The 15533-nt window shown below is 37.4% G+C and overlaps 1 protein-coding gene across 1 annotated transcript in view; it reads right to left on the minus strand.

Moving 5' to 3' along the window:
• Positions 1–437: 437 nt before the first annotated feature.
• LOC146798445 (NTPase KAP family P-loop domain-containing protein 1-like) overlaps positions 438–15533 on the minus strand; it is a 423382-nt gene continuing 408286 nt past the window's right edge. Inside the window, exon 5 of the mRNA XM_085625714.1 lies at positions 438–4225. Coding sequence (XP_085481840.1) covers positions 3896–4225 — 330 coding nt within the window. The 3' untranslated portion in view covers positions 438–3895. The remainder of the gene's footprint in view (positions 4226–15533) is intronic.

The following is a 15533-nucleotide window of genomic DNA, read 5'->3' on the forward strand; positions in this document are numbered from 1 at the left end:
GGCTGTACTAGACTCTCACACATCAGGTACATAAAAAATAAATTAAAGGAAAATAGTATTTAAAACAATCTGTTTAAGAAATATTCAAGGTCTTTGGGCAAAGCTCGGGAGAACGGAGATGACTCTGTCAGGGGGCCCCCTGAAATGCTGGGGCCCTGGGCCAGAGCCCACTTTCCCCATGCATTAAAACGTCTCTGCCCCTAGTCCCAATTTGGCTTCTGAAAGTGATGTCACCTGGTTCCAGAAATTGCTGAAAATGTGTACCCACATTGTTGACAGACACTACTGTCTTCTTGTTGAAATCACTAGATTAATAGTGAGTGTGTAGACAGTGCCATTCTTTTCATGTGTGATGTGACCGGCCTTTAGTAAAGTATTCCATATATTGAAGATCTAGAGGTCACAGAGGACATTTTTGCTAAGAAACAGAACCAGTGTTTTTGTTGAAATTCATTCCTTTTATTTTTACTTAGTTACTTTAGCTTTTAGAATACTTTGTTCTTCAAATAGCTAGTGCCTCGATAGTCACCAACATGTCCCCAAGTAATGTAAATTTGTTTATGCATGCATTTTAACAACGAAACATAATATCAAAGTTAGAAATACAAGATGATGTGTATATGGGCCCTTTATTGTTGACATCTTTGGTATCAGAACAGTAACAGATTGATCCGTTGGAATAATTAAATGCTTTCGTTCAATTAACTTGATTCCTTAAGTTGGAAATCCAGGAGCATAAGTCATGGATATGAAAATTACTTTAAACAATAAATCATTCAAGAGTGGTCTTTGTGTCCTGACTACAGACAGATATAATTTGCTTTTGACTGCTAATTTCCACTCGCAGGGTATTATTGAGACCTTGCTATTCAGTCAACAGCTGAGACCTAAAAGATCAGGAAGGTTCATCCAAAATTATATCATTAGAGAGTGTGAAGTGCTTGAAAAGTATCTGGCAGCAAAGTATTCGCTACAAAATTTCAAACAAAAGAGAAAATGTTGAACATCACAAACATGAAGCTTTGTCAAGTGAAAAACTGGGTGACTCAGCAGACAGAAGAAAATTAATTTATCCACACAGTAGAAAGTCATTGAAAATAACTAGTGTTAATAAAATTAGAATCCATATGATAATCCCATTTTGCAAAATGTGTGTAGTCAAATACCGTTTGAGGTTTTGGCTAAAAAAACTATTCCAAGAGGTAGACTAATTAAAACTGAATTCTGAGGTGAATCTAGTAAACAAACAAAACTTGATAGAAAATCTTGAATATATCCTTGTTTAAACTGTGTTTGCTAAAGCAACAGCAATTAAGGGCAATATTAATCAACCCATAGAATGGCAAAAAAACTCTGCGGTATTACACTATATTTGAAAGTGGGTGGATAATCTATACGTTGAAGTACCCTTGGAATAAAGGATATCAGACATCATGCAAAGTTCAACAATACATTGTGGAAAGTAATTCGATTAGACTCTGGGACACCAGGTTTAGTGCTTGACAGATACTTTATCAAGGAAAGACAAAATATATCCCAGCAGAGATTTCACATTATTGAAAGTGTTGTGTAACCAATGAGAGGAAGAGAAATCACTACGTTATTGGTAAGGCGAGAATATTGGTGGATTGATTTCTGTAATGCTTTCCAACTAGACAGCCTTAAAGAATCGCAACACTTTTCAAGTTTTCTTTGAGCAGGTTGATATGTATTTCTTGTGATGTATTTTATTGTAGCATGCTTGTGGTAAACACATTTCTGCTAGACACAAAAAACCTATGACATTCTGAAATGCATGTTGTGATTTAATACAATTTTTAAAGCAGAAGTTAAAGGTTAGTATGTTTGATGGATGCATTGTAATGAAGATTTCTGCACATGGCACACCATACCTGTGGCGGTGAAGACTCAGACTGAACAGGTGCCTTTTGTAAATACTAGAACCTGACTATGGTCTCCGTTTACATTTCCTTTTTTCATATAGATGTTTTATTATAGCTCTTGATGAACCGACAATGTGTAACCCTGAACTAGAGTAAGTATTAATAAACACAATTTGCTGTCAATGTTTGACACAAAGAAGTGCAAATTAAGAGTATGCATTTAATTTTATTTTTTTAATGCTAATATATTAATACAATTTTAATTACAAAAGGATCAGAGGATTGGGCTCTTGTAAGAGTGCTGTCTGTACAAAATAAATTCTTGGTGTAATGGTATATAGGTTCTCATCCAGGAGAGTTTAACTGATAGATGGATGCATCCAAATTGTACTGAAAAGGAATTGACATTGTGTGTGTAGGTGGTTATTGATAGCTGGTAGCAGGTTCCTCAGGTGGTGGAAAGAGGCTTGTGGAGCCTTTCCATTGAGGAGAGCAGCGGCACTGATGTATCATCAAGCAAGTTGGGCTGGAACTAGAGGAATGGAGGGTGTCTGATAGCTCAGCCTTTCTCTTTTCATTTTCTTCTGAGCCATAGTTCTCTTGACGGTATCAGGCTTCAGGTAGAACAAATCAATTTTGTTTAATGGAAGTTTGAGCAGATGATCTGATGGACCGAATGGTCCAGTTTAGCCACTTTTAGACTCCTGCCAACAGAAAGGCCCAACTGAATAAAGATGCTGAAAAGATTTCAATTTTGCCAGCTCTGCAACAATTGACTCTTTCGGTGTATTTACAGGAAATCTGGGACATACATGAAGCTGGCTCTAGCCAGCCTTAAAAAAGACTCCAATTATCGTTTGTTAGCATTAAATCATTTTTTCACCTACAAGAAAATAGTTGTTCGGTATGTATGACAGGAGTATTTTTAAACATCTGCCCATTAGGTATCTTTCTTGAAATCCTCTGTTTTCTGTTGCAGATATACCCATATTTACATTTTCGCTACAAGCTTATCAAGCAATACAAAATCCAAATATTTAATTAATCATTGCAGAGATATATAGGAGAATTGCAGAAAATGACAATTTATGAATTTCTCCCACCAGCACTTGCAGAATTATAGTTTGCACACTATGAAATTGATGCAAGCACATACAGGGCCCGCATACAAAATAGTTTGGTGGTGGTAAAGCCTGTGGAGTGTTTTGACAAGTACAAAGCCTGAAGCAGGAGGGTTTGCGAGCTCCTGTGAATATTTATTTTGCTATGCGATTGATTAGTACATCAGTTGCGCGACATAGTGGTAGGAAGGTCAAAAAAAATTGGTGCACAAATTGTACTCAATGTTTGTGACCTGTACAATGATATAAAACGCCCAATGAGCTTTATTTGGTACTCAGATTAGTAAAATAATGTTATTCTGCATTAACCTAGGTTCTTGGTAAGTGATAGTCTTCTAGCCCCCAATATGTTTGCAACATATTTATTAGTAAATTAAAGCATAATTTTGGAGTAGTGCAAAAGAGCAGGTGCACCAGGAGTAGTATTATTTTACTAGGGTGTTGTTACTTTTCTTTCAGAACTGAGAACAAAATTGAAAACAAACTGATGAATCTCCAAAAGGCAGAAATGCATGATGTTGTTAAACATTAGTGAGAGGTATCTGTTTTAGGTTCTCACTAAGCTGTCATTAAACTATGATAGTATACAGAATTTTGATTAGAATCAAAGAAGGTACATCAGATGTCTGTTGTGCACTAAATTGCACGCCTTACCTCACTTTTTCCTCACCATAGCAATAAAGCTTCGATTAGATTAAGAAAGAAATCAGATTGTTGTGTGCATCAAACGGTGAATTTTGACTTGCACCAATTGTTAAGGAGGTAATCCTCTGGACGTGCCATGAAGCTTTGGTAACACTTGCAACCCACCAGTCATGTGATTAAAGTAGTGTTCTTGAGTGTTGTGGGTTTTCAAGATGGCATACATTTTCACTGAATGAGACGCAATCTTCATTCTTTTCCAAGGAGATGTTCATTAGACGGAGACAGGGACAGCGTGCTGCTTCTGAGAACATTCTCATGTGACCCAGCTCTGAGGATATTTTTCTCCTGTCTTCCAGAGGAGGGGTTAGAAGACGTGGCTGTAGGAGGATGCGTTACTTGGGACTCTACGCCCAGGAAGTGCATGCTGAAGATGGTCCATTCTCCGAGTCCCATCCCTAGAGCCTCTTTAATTTCACAGTTGTCGCTGTAGATGAGAGCACGGCCATTCAAATTATGTTCCCTGAGTCTTTTCTTATACACTTGTGCATTTTCCTCTTTAAATCCCAGTTTGTCCATCTGAAATGTAATATCAAAAGATAAGTTTTTTTATTGATGATGCTTCCTAAAGAGCCAGCATACCATACCCTGTTCACTTAAGGGCCCCTTTACTCTATTTGCAAATAACATGCTATACACATTATGTTTAATAGCATTAGGGTCTTCATTTCAAAATCTTTAGTTCAGCATTTGGGGCTCAAAGGGGACTGTACATATGTCATAGTTGATTGTAGAATGTTCTGATAAAAAAATCAAAGGGAACTTAAGATTTATCACTGGCAAAGATCATTGATGACGACAAGCAGTTGGGTATCCTCATTTCCTATGATGGTTGGCCCTATAGTGAGAAATGATCATCGAATAGATTTGAAAAGTAAAAACGACTTTAGCAGAATCATTGGTATTCCACCTTAAGAATGACTCCAGGATATTGTACGCCCACAATATTGTGGTAAGAATATTTAGGGTCAACATGTCGACTTGGTAAGTATATATTGGTAAGTAAAGATTTACTTGACTCTATGTATATGTACCTTGATGATATACATATCGTTATGGTATGTAGTTTCAGAGTTAAGAATAGTAAAACTATATTTACCTATATGCACTTACCTTCTCGATAGTTTGGTCAGCGATTCTTTGGCTACACTTTTATGGTAGCACACTGTTTTTGTAGTCGATATTTAGACATAAAACTGAACCAGTAACTTGAATCTTTCCATACTAAATGCAAACTTTAAGCCCCAGAATTAAAAAAAAAATTCCAAGTTCCCCACCATTAATATCTTTATCCTCTTAAGGGCAGAGAAAATGTAGAATATGTATTGGCACTCTTAGAGGAACTTTCCTAAATGCCTTACACAGAAAAATGTATTGCAGTCCCAAAACTATCTTGGCATAAGGAATTAAATAATGTTGTTATTGAATGAACCAAGAAATTATCGAAGTAGATTGTGTGTGTTGTGGAATTTTGTACTTTGGAGTCTGTGGAGATTGTTGTCATCTCAGTCTCATTTATCTGCAACTAGGCTTTAACTATTCTTGCACTTTGTTGCTGGAAACACAGATTAGTGAGTGATTCTTTAGTTATAAAGGGTAGCCACCTGAGCAGCTGAGAAACAATGGTACACTATATAAATCCACAGCTCTGCGTTTAAAGAGTTCTGGTGGAGTTAGAAGAATCCTACAATCAGGAAATAAAGGCAAAAATGGAGCAGCATGATTTAGTCTTCCAACATATCTTTCCTAATTTCTAGGGCAATTCGATTAACTTTGAGAACATTTCATGGTGAAGAGTGGGCACAAGTAAGAATTTTCTTCCATAGATTTTTGCAAAATAAAGAACATTTGGTGCAACACAAAAACACTTCTGATAAACAAATTGACCAGAGCTACTTTGATTTTAACAGAGTTGGTGGTTCTTCAAATAAGAATCCTTGATAAAATTATGAATAACTGTATTCTGGAAGGATAATACATTACTATAAACCAGAGGGTGAAAGGCATGAAATCCATAAGGATATCTCACACAGACAAGCAGGACTTGGTCCAATCACAAAACAATGAGGTCACATACATTCTAGGTTCACGTTTGTACATGTGCTATCCTTCCTATTTGAGAATGAATATAAAACATAAAATTGACTCAGAGTTTATTTGGGTTAGCACCAAGTATTAAATTGATCACAGTTATATTAGTCTTCTTCATTGTTACAAATGAGGCTTTTGAGACAAGCATCATGTAAGTGGACTGGATTCTTAAACTAGCATCTCCTACACATCTTCTAGGATATAAGAGTAACCAATCTAAGAAATGCGCAAAATGTTGTACACATGATCCTAGAGAAACAGTCATCATTATTCTTTATCACTGCACTAGGGACATTCCTGAAGCAGAAAATGAAAGCAAAGTATGATTAAAGTCTGACAAACAATGAGCAAACCCACTCCCTTCAACCGTCCTCTCTCACTTTGTTGAGAAAGCTACCAGCATCAACAGCTTCATGACTAATAAAACTGAAACCATCTGCCCCAACCCAGAACTCACTTAACAAACTACCCACCTGCTGATTGGAACCCAAGAACATACCTCACTTTGCACTTCCTTTCTGCATCCCACCATTAACATAATCAGGAAGGACACATACAAGAAAGTTGCAATGGCCACACATTTGTAGATTTAATATCATTCATATTTATAGAAGAAGAAATCCATTTCAAGTGCCTTTGGATTGACAACAAAGATTGCTTTGATTACAGTACAATTAGTCTAGTTAATTGTCAATATATATTTGTACTATAGGAATGCCTCTTTTTCTTTGGTCACCCCCATTTATTCTGGACTGATGCTGCTGGTTTTTCGACTACGTACTGGGACACTGCTAGCCAGTCCTCACTACATGTGCTTTAATCCTTAAAGCATGTCAAAATTGGACACACTTCTGAAGGGCATTTTTAACTTACTTCTAAGGCCCTAGTATATGTTACTAAAGCGTACCCTGGACCTGAGAGTTCAATGTCACTAGCGGGCTGCCGTACATACTGTGCCAGCACTAAAGTGACTATACAAAGCATTCAATAGGCCTGCCTCCTTTGCAGCCTTGGTAGGCTGTTTTAAATCTTTTGCCCTGTGTATCACGATAAAACCATATAATGCTTAACTTCAGTTTGGGAGTGGCTAGAGAAATGATTGAGGGACTCATGTAAATAGTATTTTTAATTCCTACTTAATGATAATAATAATTATAAAAAAGCAGCTTATAAAGCGAATAGCTACTCCTATAGGAGTGTTCTGGCGTTAGAGCGTCAAAGCTCCTAACCAAAATGACAGATAGCAGAAGGACAGCAGATGCCTGATATTTCCGAACAGGAGTTCTATCTTGAAAAGACTTAACTGCAAAGGGAAAGAGTTCCAAATCATGGGTGCAAGGAAGCTGAAGGAGCACCCACCCATATAAACTCTCTTCACCAGCGATACCTGAGCTAATAAGGCCTCGGAAGACCTGAGATGTCTCAAAGGAGAGTGAGGTGTAATGAACGTGTGCAAATAGGTCGCATCAGACTTCCTGAAAATTCTGTAGCAGTAAAACGTTTTAAAAGCAGCACTCTTCTTCACTGGAACACAGCAAAGCTTGAGAAGTGCTACGCCAATAGAGGACCATTTTGGAAGATTTAATAACTTTCGAGCTGCTGAGTCCTGAACCCGTTGGAGTCTCAACAGCCGTGACTGAGAGAATACAAGATGTTACAGTAATCCAACCGTGAGATGACTAAGGCTTTGTGTTCAAAATATTTTATTGAAATTTTATAATGAACATCAACAACATAGACATACAAAAATTATCAAATTCATTCCAATAGAAAAGAAATTGGTCATATTCTTATAAACTTAAAAGGAAGGGGGGGAGGGAAACATCTAATAACAAATTATTGAGTAAGCAATAAATAGAGCTACTATGACATATTAATTAGTATAAAAATCGTAAAAAGCAATACAATACATAGACATACCCTTAAGATGCAAAATAGAGATCAACAGGACTCCAAAAAGAGTGATAGGAAATAGGATTATGATTAACCCCAGACAAAGATAATTGAGCACCTCGTCTTGTAAAGATAACCCAAGACCACCAAGCATGAACTGATAACTTAGAAACATCTTTCCAACAAAAGGTTATAGATTTTAACGCAGCAGAAATCAAAAAATCAAAAAGCTTACATTCCAAAGAACTTAGAGATTGGGATAATGTAACTGATTTGCAAATTAACATTTTATATGATAAGTCTTCATGTATATGCAACAATTTCTTAATAAAATCCCAAACTTCTGTCCAGAATTTTGCAATTAAAGGGCAATCAAAAAGCATATGTCGTAACGAACCAGGATGCAATTTACAATGCCAACAAGTGTCAGATTGAAGGAGTTTAGCTTGGAATAAACGTTGTGGAGTCCATAAAGAATTAAATAATATATAGGAATTGGTTTGATAAAGTGAAACAGGTAACCAACCAGAAATACTTCTAATCCATATAATTTCCCATGAATCATTAGACAATGTAAGTGAAAGTTCATTATTCCAGAAGGATGCAATCATTGTTATGTTACTTCCTAACGTATTAGATAATTTTTTATATAAAATGGAAACACCATTAGCTTTCAGCGATATAGTTTGGATATACACGGATAGATCAGCTGTAACACTAGTCGGAATAGCTTGTGGAAAGGAATCTAAAATTGAGTTAATTAAATATTCATATTTAATACGATCAGATTGGGTTAAACCAAACCTTGTTTGTAGATCCTCAAACGATATAAAGGTATTGTTGGAATAAATGTCTTTAAGATAAAAAATACCCGCTTTGATCCATGAAGACCAAAATCTAATGTTCCTATTTAGTTTAATGATATTACTATACCATAATGACATTTCAACAGTGTTATACATGGGGTATAGAAAAATAGAATCTAAATCATTAAAAACCAATTTAGTGGATTTGAGAACGATAGATTTATGAAAAACTGAGGAGGTGTTGGACATAGTTAACAGCGTTGGTAATGGGAACGGCCTCACCATAGATTTTTCAATTAGGAGCCAAGAGGGTGGATTATGTAAAGGGAAATGACTAAACCATATGGCACTTTGTTTTAAAATAAAAGCTTTATGATACAGAAAAAAATCTGGGATACCAAATCCAGCATTACATTTAGACATTTTTAATTTTTTATAACTAATGCGAGGTGATTTGTTATTCCAAAGAAATTTGGAGAGAAGTTTATCAATATCTTTATAAAATTTTAATGGGAACTGAGAGGGAATCATGGAAAGAGTATAAAATATTTTTGGAGCAATATTCATTTTAATAGATTCTAGTCTACCCCACCATGAAAGATGTAGCAAAGCCCATTTAGACGTTTTATCTTTAATATAATCTAAGACAAACTTACAGTTTAAAGTCATTGTAGATTTTATAGATGAGGAAAATAAAATACCAAGATATTTTAATTTAGTCTTTTGCCAAACAATTTCATTCATAGGTATCATATCAGGAGTACAATAAATGTTTAAAGGGAAAAATTCAGTTTTATTAGTGTTTAATTTGTAGCCAGACACCATAGAATATTTTGTTATAATCTCTAATAAAGAAGGAAATGAGGATAAAGGGTCACTAATACATAAAAGTACATCATCAGCATACGCTAAAGTTTTAATAACAATCTCATTAATAATAATTCCTTTAATGTTATCACATTTTCTTATAGATGTAAGAAAAGGTTCAATGCCAATTAAAAATAGTAGCGGGGAAAGGGGACATCCTTGTCTAGTACCTCTAAAAAGGGAAAATTGATTTGAAATTTGGCCATTAATAAATAGACGAGCAGTAGGAGCACAATATAGAGCTGAAATCATACGAATAAAATTATCTCCAAAGTTAAAAGATGATAAAGCATGGAATAAAAATTGCCAATGCAACTTATCAAAGGCTTTTTCAGCATCCAAAGCCATAATTCCTGAAGGAGTAGTTAACGTAAGACCTTGTTCAATAACATGTAATAACGTTCTTGTATTATTTGCAGAGTGTCTATTCTTCATAAAACCAGATTGATCCGAATGTATAATAGAATCTAGTACAGGGGATAATCGTGTGGCTAATATTTTGGCATATAATTTACAGTCTTGATTAATTAAAGAAATAGGGCGATAATTAGATACAAGGGTGGGGTCTTTATCAGGTTTGGGAAGAACGATAATTAAAGCTTCAGTAAAGGATCCTGAAGTAATTCCCGTAGAGCCAAACATTGTGAATAGTTGAAATAATAAGGGTAAAAGAAGGGATTGAAACTCTTTATAAAACTCCGCTGGGATACCATCAGGACCCGGAGATTTATTCTTTTTAAGAGATTTTATAGCGGTCAAAATTTCCTCCTTAGTAATTGGAGAGTCAAGCCCCATTTTATCTGATGGAGAAATTTTAGGTAAACCACATGAGGATAAAAAAGAATCAACTAAGGATTCATTATGAAATTCAGGTTTATCATATAACTTAGAGTAAAAATCCAAAAATTCATTCACAATATCTTTATGAGATAAAGCAATTTTACCATTGGATCCATGAATAGATGTAATTTGAGTTTTATCCTTTTTGATACGTAAGTAATTCGCTAACAATCTTCCAGATCTGTTTGCATTAAAGCTAAATTTAGATTTGGCCTTGGAAATCTGAACACCAGCTCTATTACTAAGAATTGTATTGAATTCATATCGAAGCTTTTGCAACTTACTTCTATATTGAGGGTCATTAGACGAAATAAAAAGTCGTTCATATTCCGCTATTTGCTTTTCTAGTTTTTTAATATTTGCATTAAAGGTCTTATTTTCGTGAGCCATAATAGAAATAGTTACCCCTCTAATATAAGCTTTAAAAGCATCCCATCTATTAACCAAAGAAGTAGTACCTTCAGGGTTAAATTGAAAAAAATCATGAATGGCAGAGAGGAGCTTTGGTTTATTAAGTTCATTGAGAGCTATACCAGAATTCATTCTCCATCTAGGCTGGTTAGTAAAGGTTGGATTTAAATTTAGAATACAAGAAACCATCGCGTGGTCAGAGACATCAATGTTGCCAATCTTGGGGTTACTAACACAGTTGATCAGCTGTTTCGAAACTAATATATAATCGATCCTAGAATGAGAGTTATGTGGGTTAGAAAAAAAAGTAAAACATTTTTCTGTAGGAAAGTGTAACCGCCAAATATCAACTAACTTAGTGGTTTGAAGAAATAATTTAAAAGCAAAATAAACTCTAGGGGGGTGGAATTTAGTGCGAGATATTCTATCTAATAACGGATCAGATATGACATTAAAGTCACCTGCAACAATTAAAGGTACATTACCAATTTTAACCACCTCCGTTGAAAGAGTAGCCCAAAAAACAGGGTCATCTGCAGTAGGGCCATAAACATTTAATAAAAATAAGATAGAATCATGAACTTTAACCTTAACAATTAAATATCTCCCATCCGTATCTGTAATTTTGCTCAAAACTTGGCAATGAGCTTTTTTCGCACAAAATATAGCTACACCATTTTTCTTGCCAATAGCAGGAGAAGAAACAATATTATCAACCCATTTTTTCTTCATATAGTTTAAAATGTTATCATCTATATGAGTTTCTTGCAAAAAACAAAAATCAGCTTTGCAACTACCTAAATAATCCAAAATTTTTGTACGTTTCACAGGATGGCGTAAACCTTTAACATTCAGTGACACTACTTTAATATTGGCCATGACAAAATAAAAGGAGAAAAGGATTAGAAAGAGGAAGGTCAGAAAAAGACACAAATGTTAAGAAGAAAGTAGCTCCAAAACACACAAAAGGGAATGGAAGAAATAAAACATAGCAAAAAAGACAAACAAAACACATAAATATGAAGATTGGGACGCACACCCGCTCTACAAGCATGGCCAGAAACCGCTGGAGCCCAAACTATTAGGAGTTATATAAATCTGTCAAAGAAGATCATACATGAAAGAATCAAGTGATAGGACCCTGAGTGTCCATAGTTTGCTGTACTTGTTGATCCAGAAATTGTCGTAGATCTTCAGGACGCTGAAAGGATTTTGAAAAATTATCTTTCCAAATGCGCATAGTTGAAGGGTCAAAAAGGCCATATTGGTATCCAAGGCTTCTCAATCTTGGGCGAAGATCAGTAAAACCCTTACGTATTGCAACAGTTTCCTTGGCAAAATCTTGATGAATAAATATTTTATGACCATTGACCAACAATGAAGGAATTTCTCTAGCTGCTTTTCTGATCAGAACCAAATGATGGTGACGGAGAACTTTAAATATCATTTGTCTAGGCTTGCTATGTTGAGGATTGCGACGTGAAGGAATTCTATGAGCCTTATCGATTTCAAATTTTTCTGGAAATTTGACATTTAAAAGACCAGGAAGTAAGTTCTCTAAGTATAGTCGACAGTTAGATCCCTCAACTTCTTCTGGCAAATTAAATATGCGAAGATTGTATTGTCTATTGCGATTTTCCAAGTCTAGAAGTTGTGAGCACAGAGGTGATATTTTCGCCACAAGTGGAGTAAAAGCATCGACTTTAACTTTATTATCTTGTATTTTAATTGAGTTGTCTGAGATTTTCATCGACAAACTCGCCATTTCCTTTCGTACATTTTTTATTTGTCGCAATAGTTTCTGTACTAGCACGAAGAGCCTGAATTTCCTCCAAAATTAAAGAAAGCGAGGGTTCAGATGACTCCACCACCTTTGATTTTATTGGGGGCGGTGAACTCTGCTGTTTTCTTTTATTTTTGTTATCCATTTTTGAGAAAAGGTAATATAATTTGATTAAAAATGAGTAGATTATGAGTAAAAAACGAAAAGGAACAAAGCAATCCTTCAAAATACTGGTGCAGCAGCTAAACTGGACTAGGGGTGTGGCTAGGCCCAAGCCAGGCCCTTTCCTGAAGTATGCTCCGCCCCCCTGACAGACTAACCAGGCAGTCCTTCAAAGCAGAGCTCGGAGCAGGAACCAGGGAGCCAGAAACACGACTTCCCACGATGAAAACGGGCTGAAACCCCTTCACAATGCTGGTAAGCCTGTAATTAGCGCAGCGACCTCCTTTAGAGCGAAATTTTGACAGACTTTCGGCGTTTTATGTAAAAAAAACGGGCGAAAACGCGGAGGAGCTCACCGAGTGGCGGCCATCTTGATTCGCGCGCTCGCGCGTCTCCCCGATGACTAAGGCTTTGATCACTGTCTTTTGAGCAGAAAATGATAGGAGACCAATAAAGGTTTTCAGTGACTTGAGGATCCCAAAGCACTTGCCTGCCAAGGCCATAAATTGGTCAATGAAGGTGAATCTTTGGTTAAACCAAATGCCTAGGTTTTTGACCTTAGGCATTGGTGACGGAAAAGAACCAAGAGTGCTGTTAACCAATCTGGAGAGCAAATGGCAGGCTGATTGCCCAGGATGAGGCCCTCAGTCTTACCTGTGTTTAATTTCAGGCAGTTGAGGTTCATCCATTAGGCAACCTCTCACAGGCAGGCTCTCAGGGGGGCAACTCCACTGGCTGAGTTCTGAGATAAGGTGACAATCAACTGAGCATCATCGCATATGATCGAACATCCAAGCTTTGACACTCAATGACAGCCAGGGGGCACATGTAAAGGTTGAATAGCGTGAGGCTCAAGAAGAAGCCTTGAAGCACCCCCTGTGCCAGTGGGAGCACCTTTGATCAAAAAGGCTTCTGGAAAACCTCAAAGGTACAGCCCTGAAAGAAGGATTTTATAACACTATTTTGAAGACGTCACTTTTAGAAAGTTGTCATTTTCCTGCCTGAGTCAAAGGTTGATCTTCCCCTGACAGGATGGCCACCTGGTTTGTGCCCAGGAACTTAATCAACTTCAAAAGAGTATCCAGGAAAGCCAGGAAGAGCCAGGAGACCGAGCAAGCAGCCAGGACGCAACTAACCTTACCCGGCTGACAAGGAGACTGCACAGAACTGAGGACTAGCGCCAAAGGGTGCAGGAGTAGAGTGAGAAGACAGGACTTCCTTTTCCAGTCTCCCCGCGCCATCGTCGTCACCACTGAAGCGCCCAGGAGGCGCATAAATTACTCAGCCAGGATGGCCACCTGGGCTGTGCCCAGGAACCTAATCAACTTGAAAAGAGTATCCAGGAAAGCCAGGAAGAGCCAGGAGACCGGTAAAGCTGCCAGGACGCAACTAACCCTACACGGCTGATGAGGAGACTGCACAGATCTGAGCACTGGCACCAGAAGGAGCGGGAGTGAAGTGAGGAGCCAGGACTCCATCTCCCAGACACCCTCACGCCATCGTCGTCACCACTGCAGCGCCCAGTAAAGCAGGACGGGACATTGAAACTTCATAGCTCAAGGTACTTAGGACTAAAGTGTGTTTTTTGTTTGCGGACCAATTAAGCACCGGAACCTATGGCCCATTGGAGGTATCCACATATGGGAAGTAGTAAACCTGTGCCTTGGTCAGTAAAGCAGGACTAAGGAGTGCGACAGACAATAACAGACATTAACAGGCATATGAGACTGTTTCTTAATATATCCTTTCATCGCCGCAAAGATACTGTGTTGTGGGGGGGGCTTTAGGGTGAAGGGTAGATACACCCAGGTGAACAACACACAAGAAGCTGGGTGGGCGGGCAAATGCTTGATTATTTGAGCTGTATTGTGACAGTGTGATAAACCTGATAACCCTGATCCGTTCCTTCACCCATTTAAAGGTGCTGATTACTAGCACGCTCCACCCCCTTAACCGTTTTTAAAATTACTATATAATAGAGGCATCAGAGACATCTATTGCTAATATGGGCTAATGAAATCATCTACCCACAGGGAGAAAAAACCCTCCCCAGACAAGACACAATCGTCATTATTAAAATATATTACTAGTGCAATGGGAGTTATAGAAAAGCAGATCTCGACAGTTGAAGAATATTTGCTATCCAAGGGGGAAGTAAAACAGCCGTTATTACTAAAGTACAGACTTCTACTATTGATCATGAGATTAGTGGCAGTGCTTTCCTAGAGAATATATCTAGAAAGAAGAATGAGAGTATAAGACCCACTAAGATTAAAAACTTAACAGACGGGGTTCATGCTAACCTTAGAGATAGCACAGGAGGTAAGATAACGAGCAAAAAAAGTAAGAGGGAGAACAAAGGGGAAGTGGTTAACAGGGTAATTGCCTGTGTACAATATATAGATGATTGCATCTCCAAATAAATCTAACTCCCCTCCACCAAAATGGGTTAAAAAACCGCCTGTCCCCATAACGTATCCGCCTCACTTAGCAGAGATTCGACTAGGAATAAGAAGGGTAGTTCTCCCATTAAGGGGGCAGGTCATACAGAGGTAATTGCACCAACTACCCTCTCAGTCCCAAACGTTCACATAATCATCCAAAAATTAGATGCCTTAACGGAGGCTTTTCAAACACTTGATCAGCATGTGAAAGAAACTATGGGGACAACGCAAGCCAGACTAATTAAGGTCGAAGGAAGAACTAACTCCTTTCTAGATCTTTTGACAATCGTTTCAGTAGGTCAAAAGCAAAAGGACCTTTACAAAGCGGATCTCCTTCCACCCCCCGCAGTACTAGTCGAAAACCTACTAGTAATCATACAACTGAGAATAGTTTAATAAGAGGATGCACCACTTATCCCATGAATAATGAAGGTATGAGAAATACAAGAGGGGGAGAGGGAGTTAAGTTAAGGTTAAGCGGAGGGGACATGAATAGATACAAGAAGAGAAGGGAGAATGTAAGTGCTCAC

This window comes from Triturus cristatus, chromosome 9, assembly GCF_964204655.1.
Source record: "Triturus cristatus chromosome 9, aTriCri1.1, whole genome shotgun sequence".
NCBI classification, from domain to species: Eukaryota; Metazoa; Chordata; class Amphibia; order Caudata; family Salamandridae; genus Triturus; species Triturus cristatus.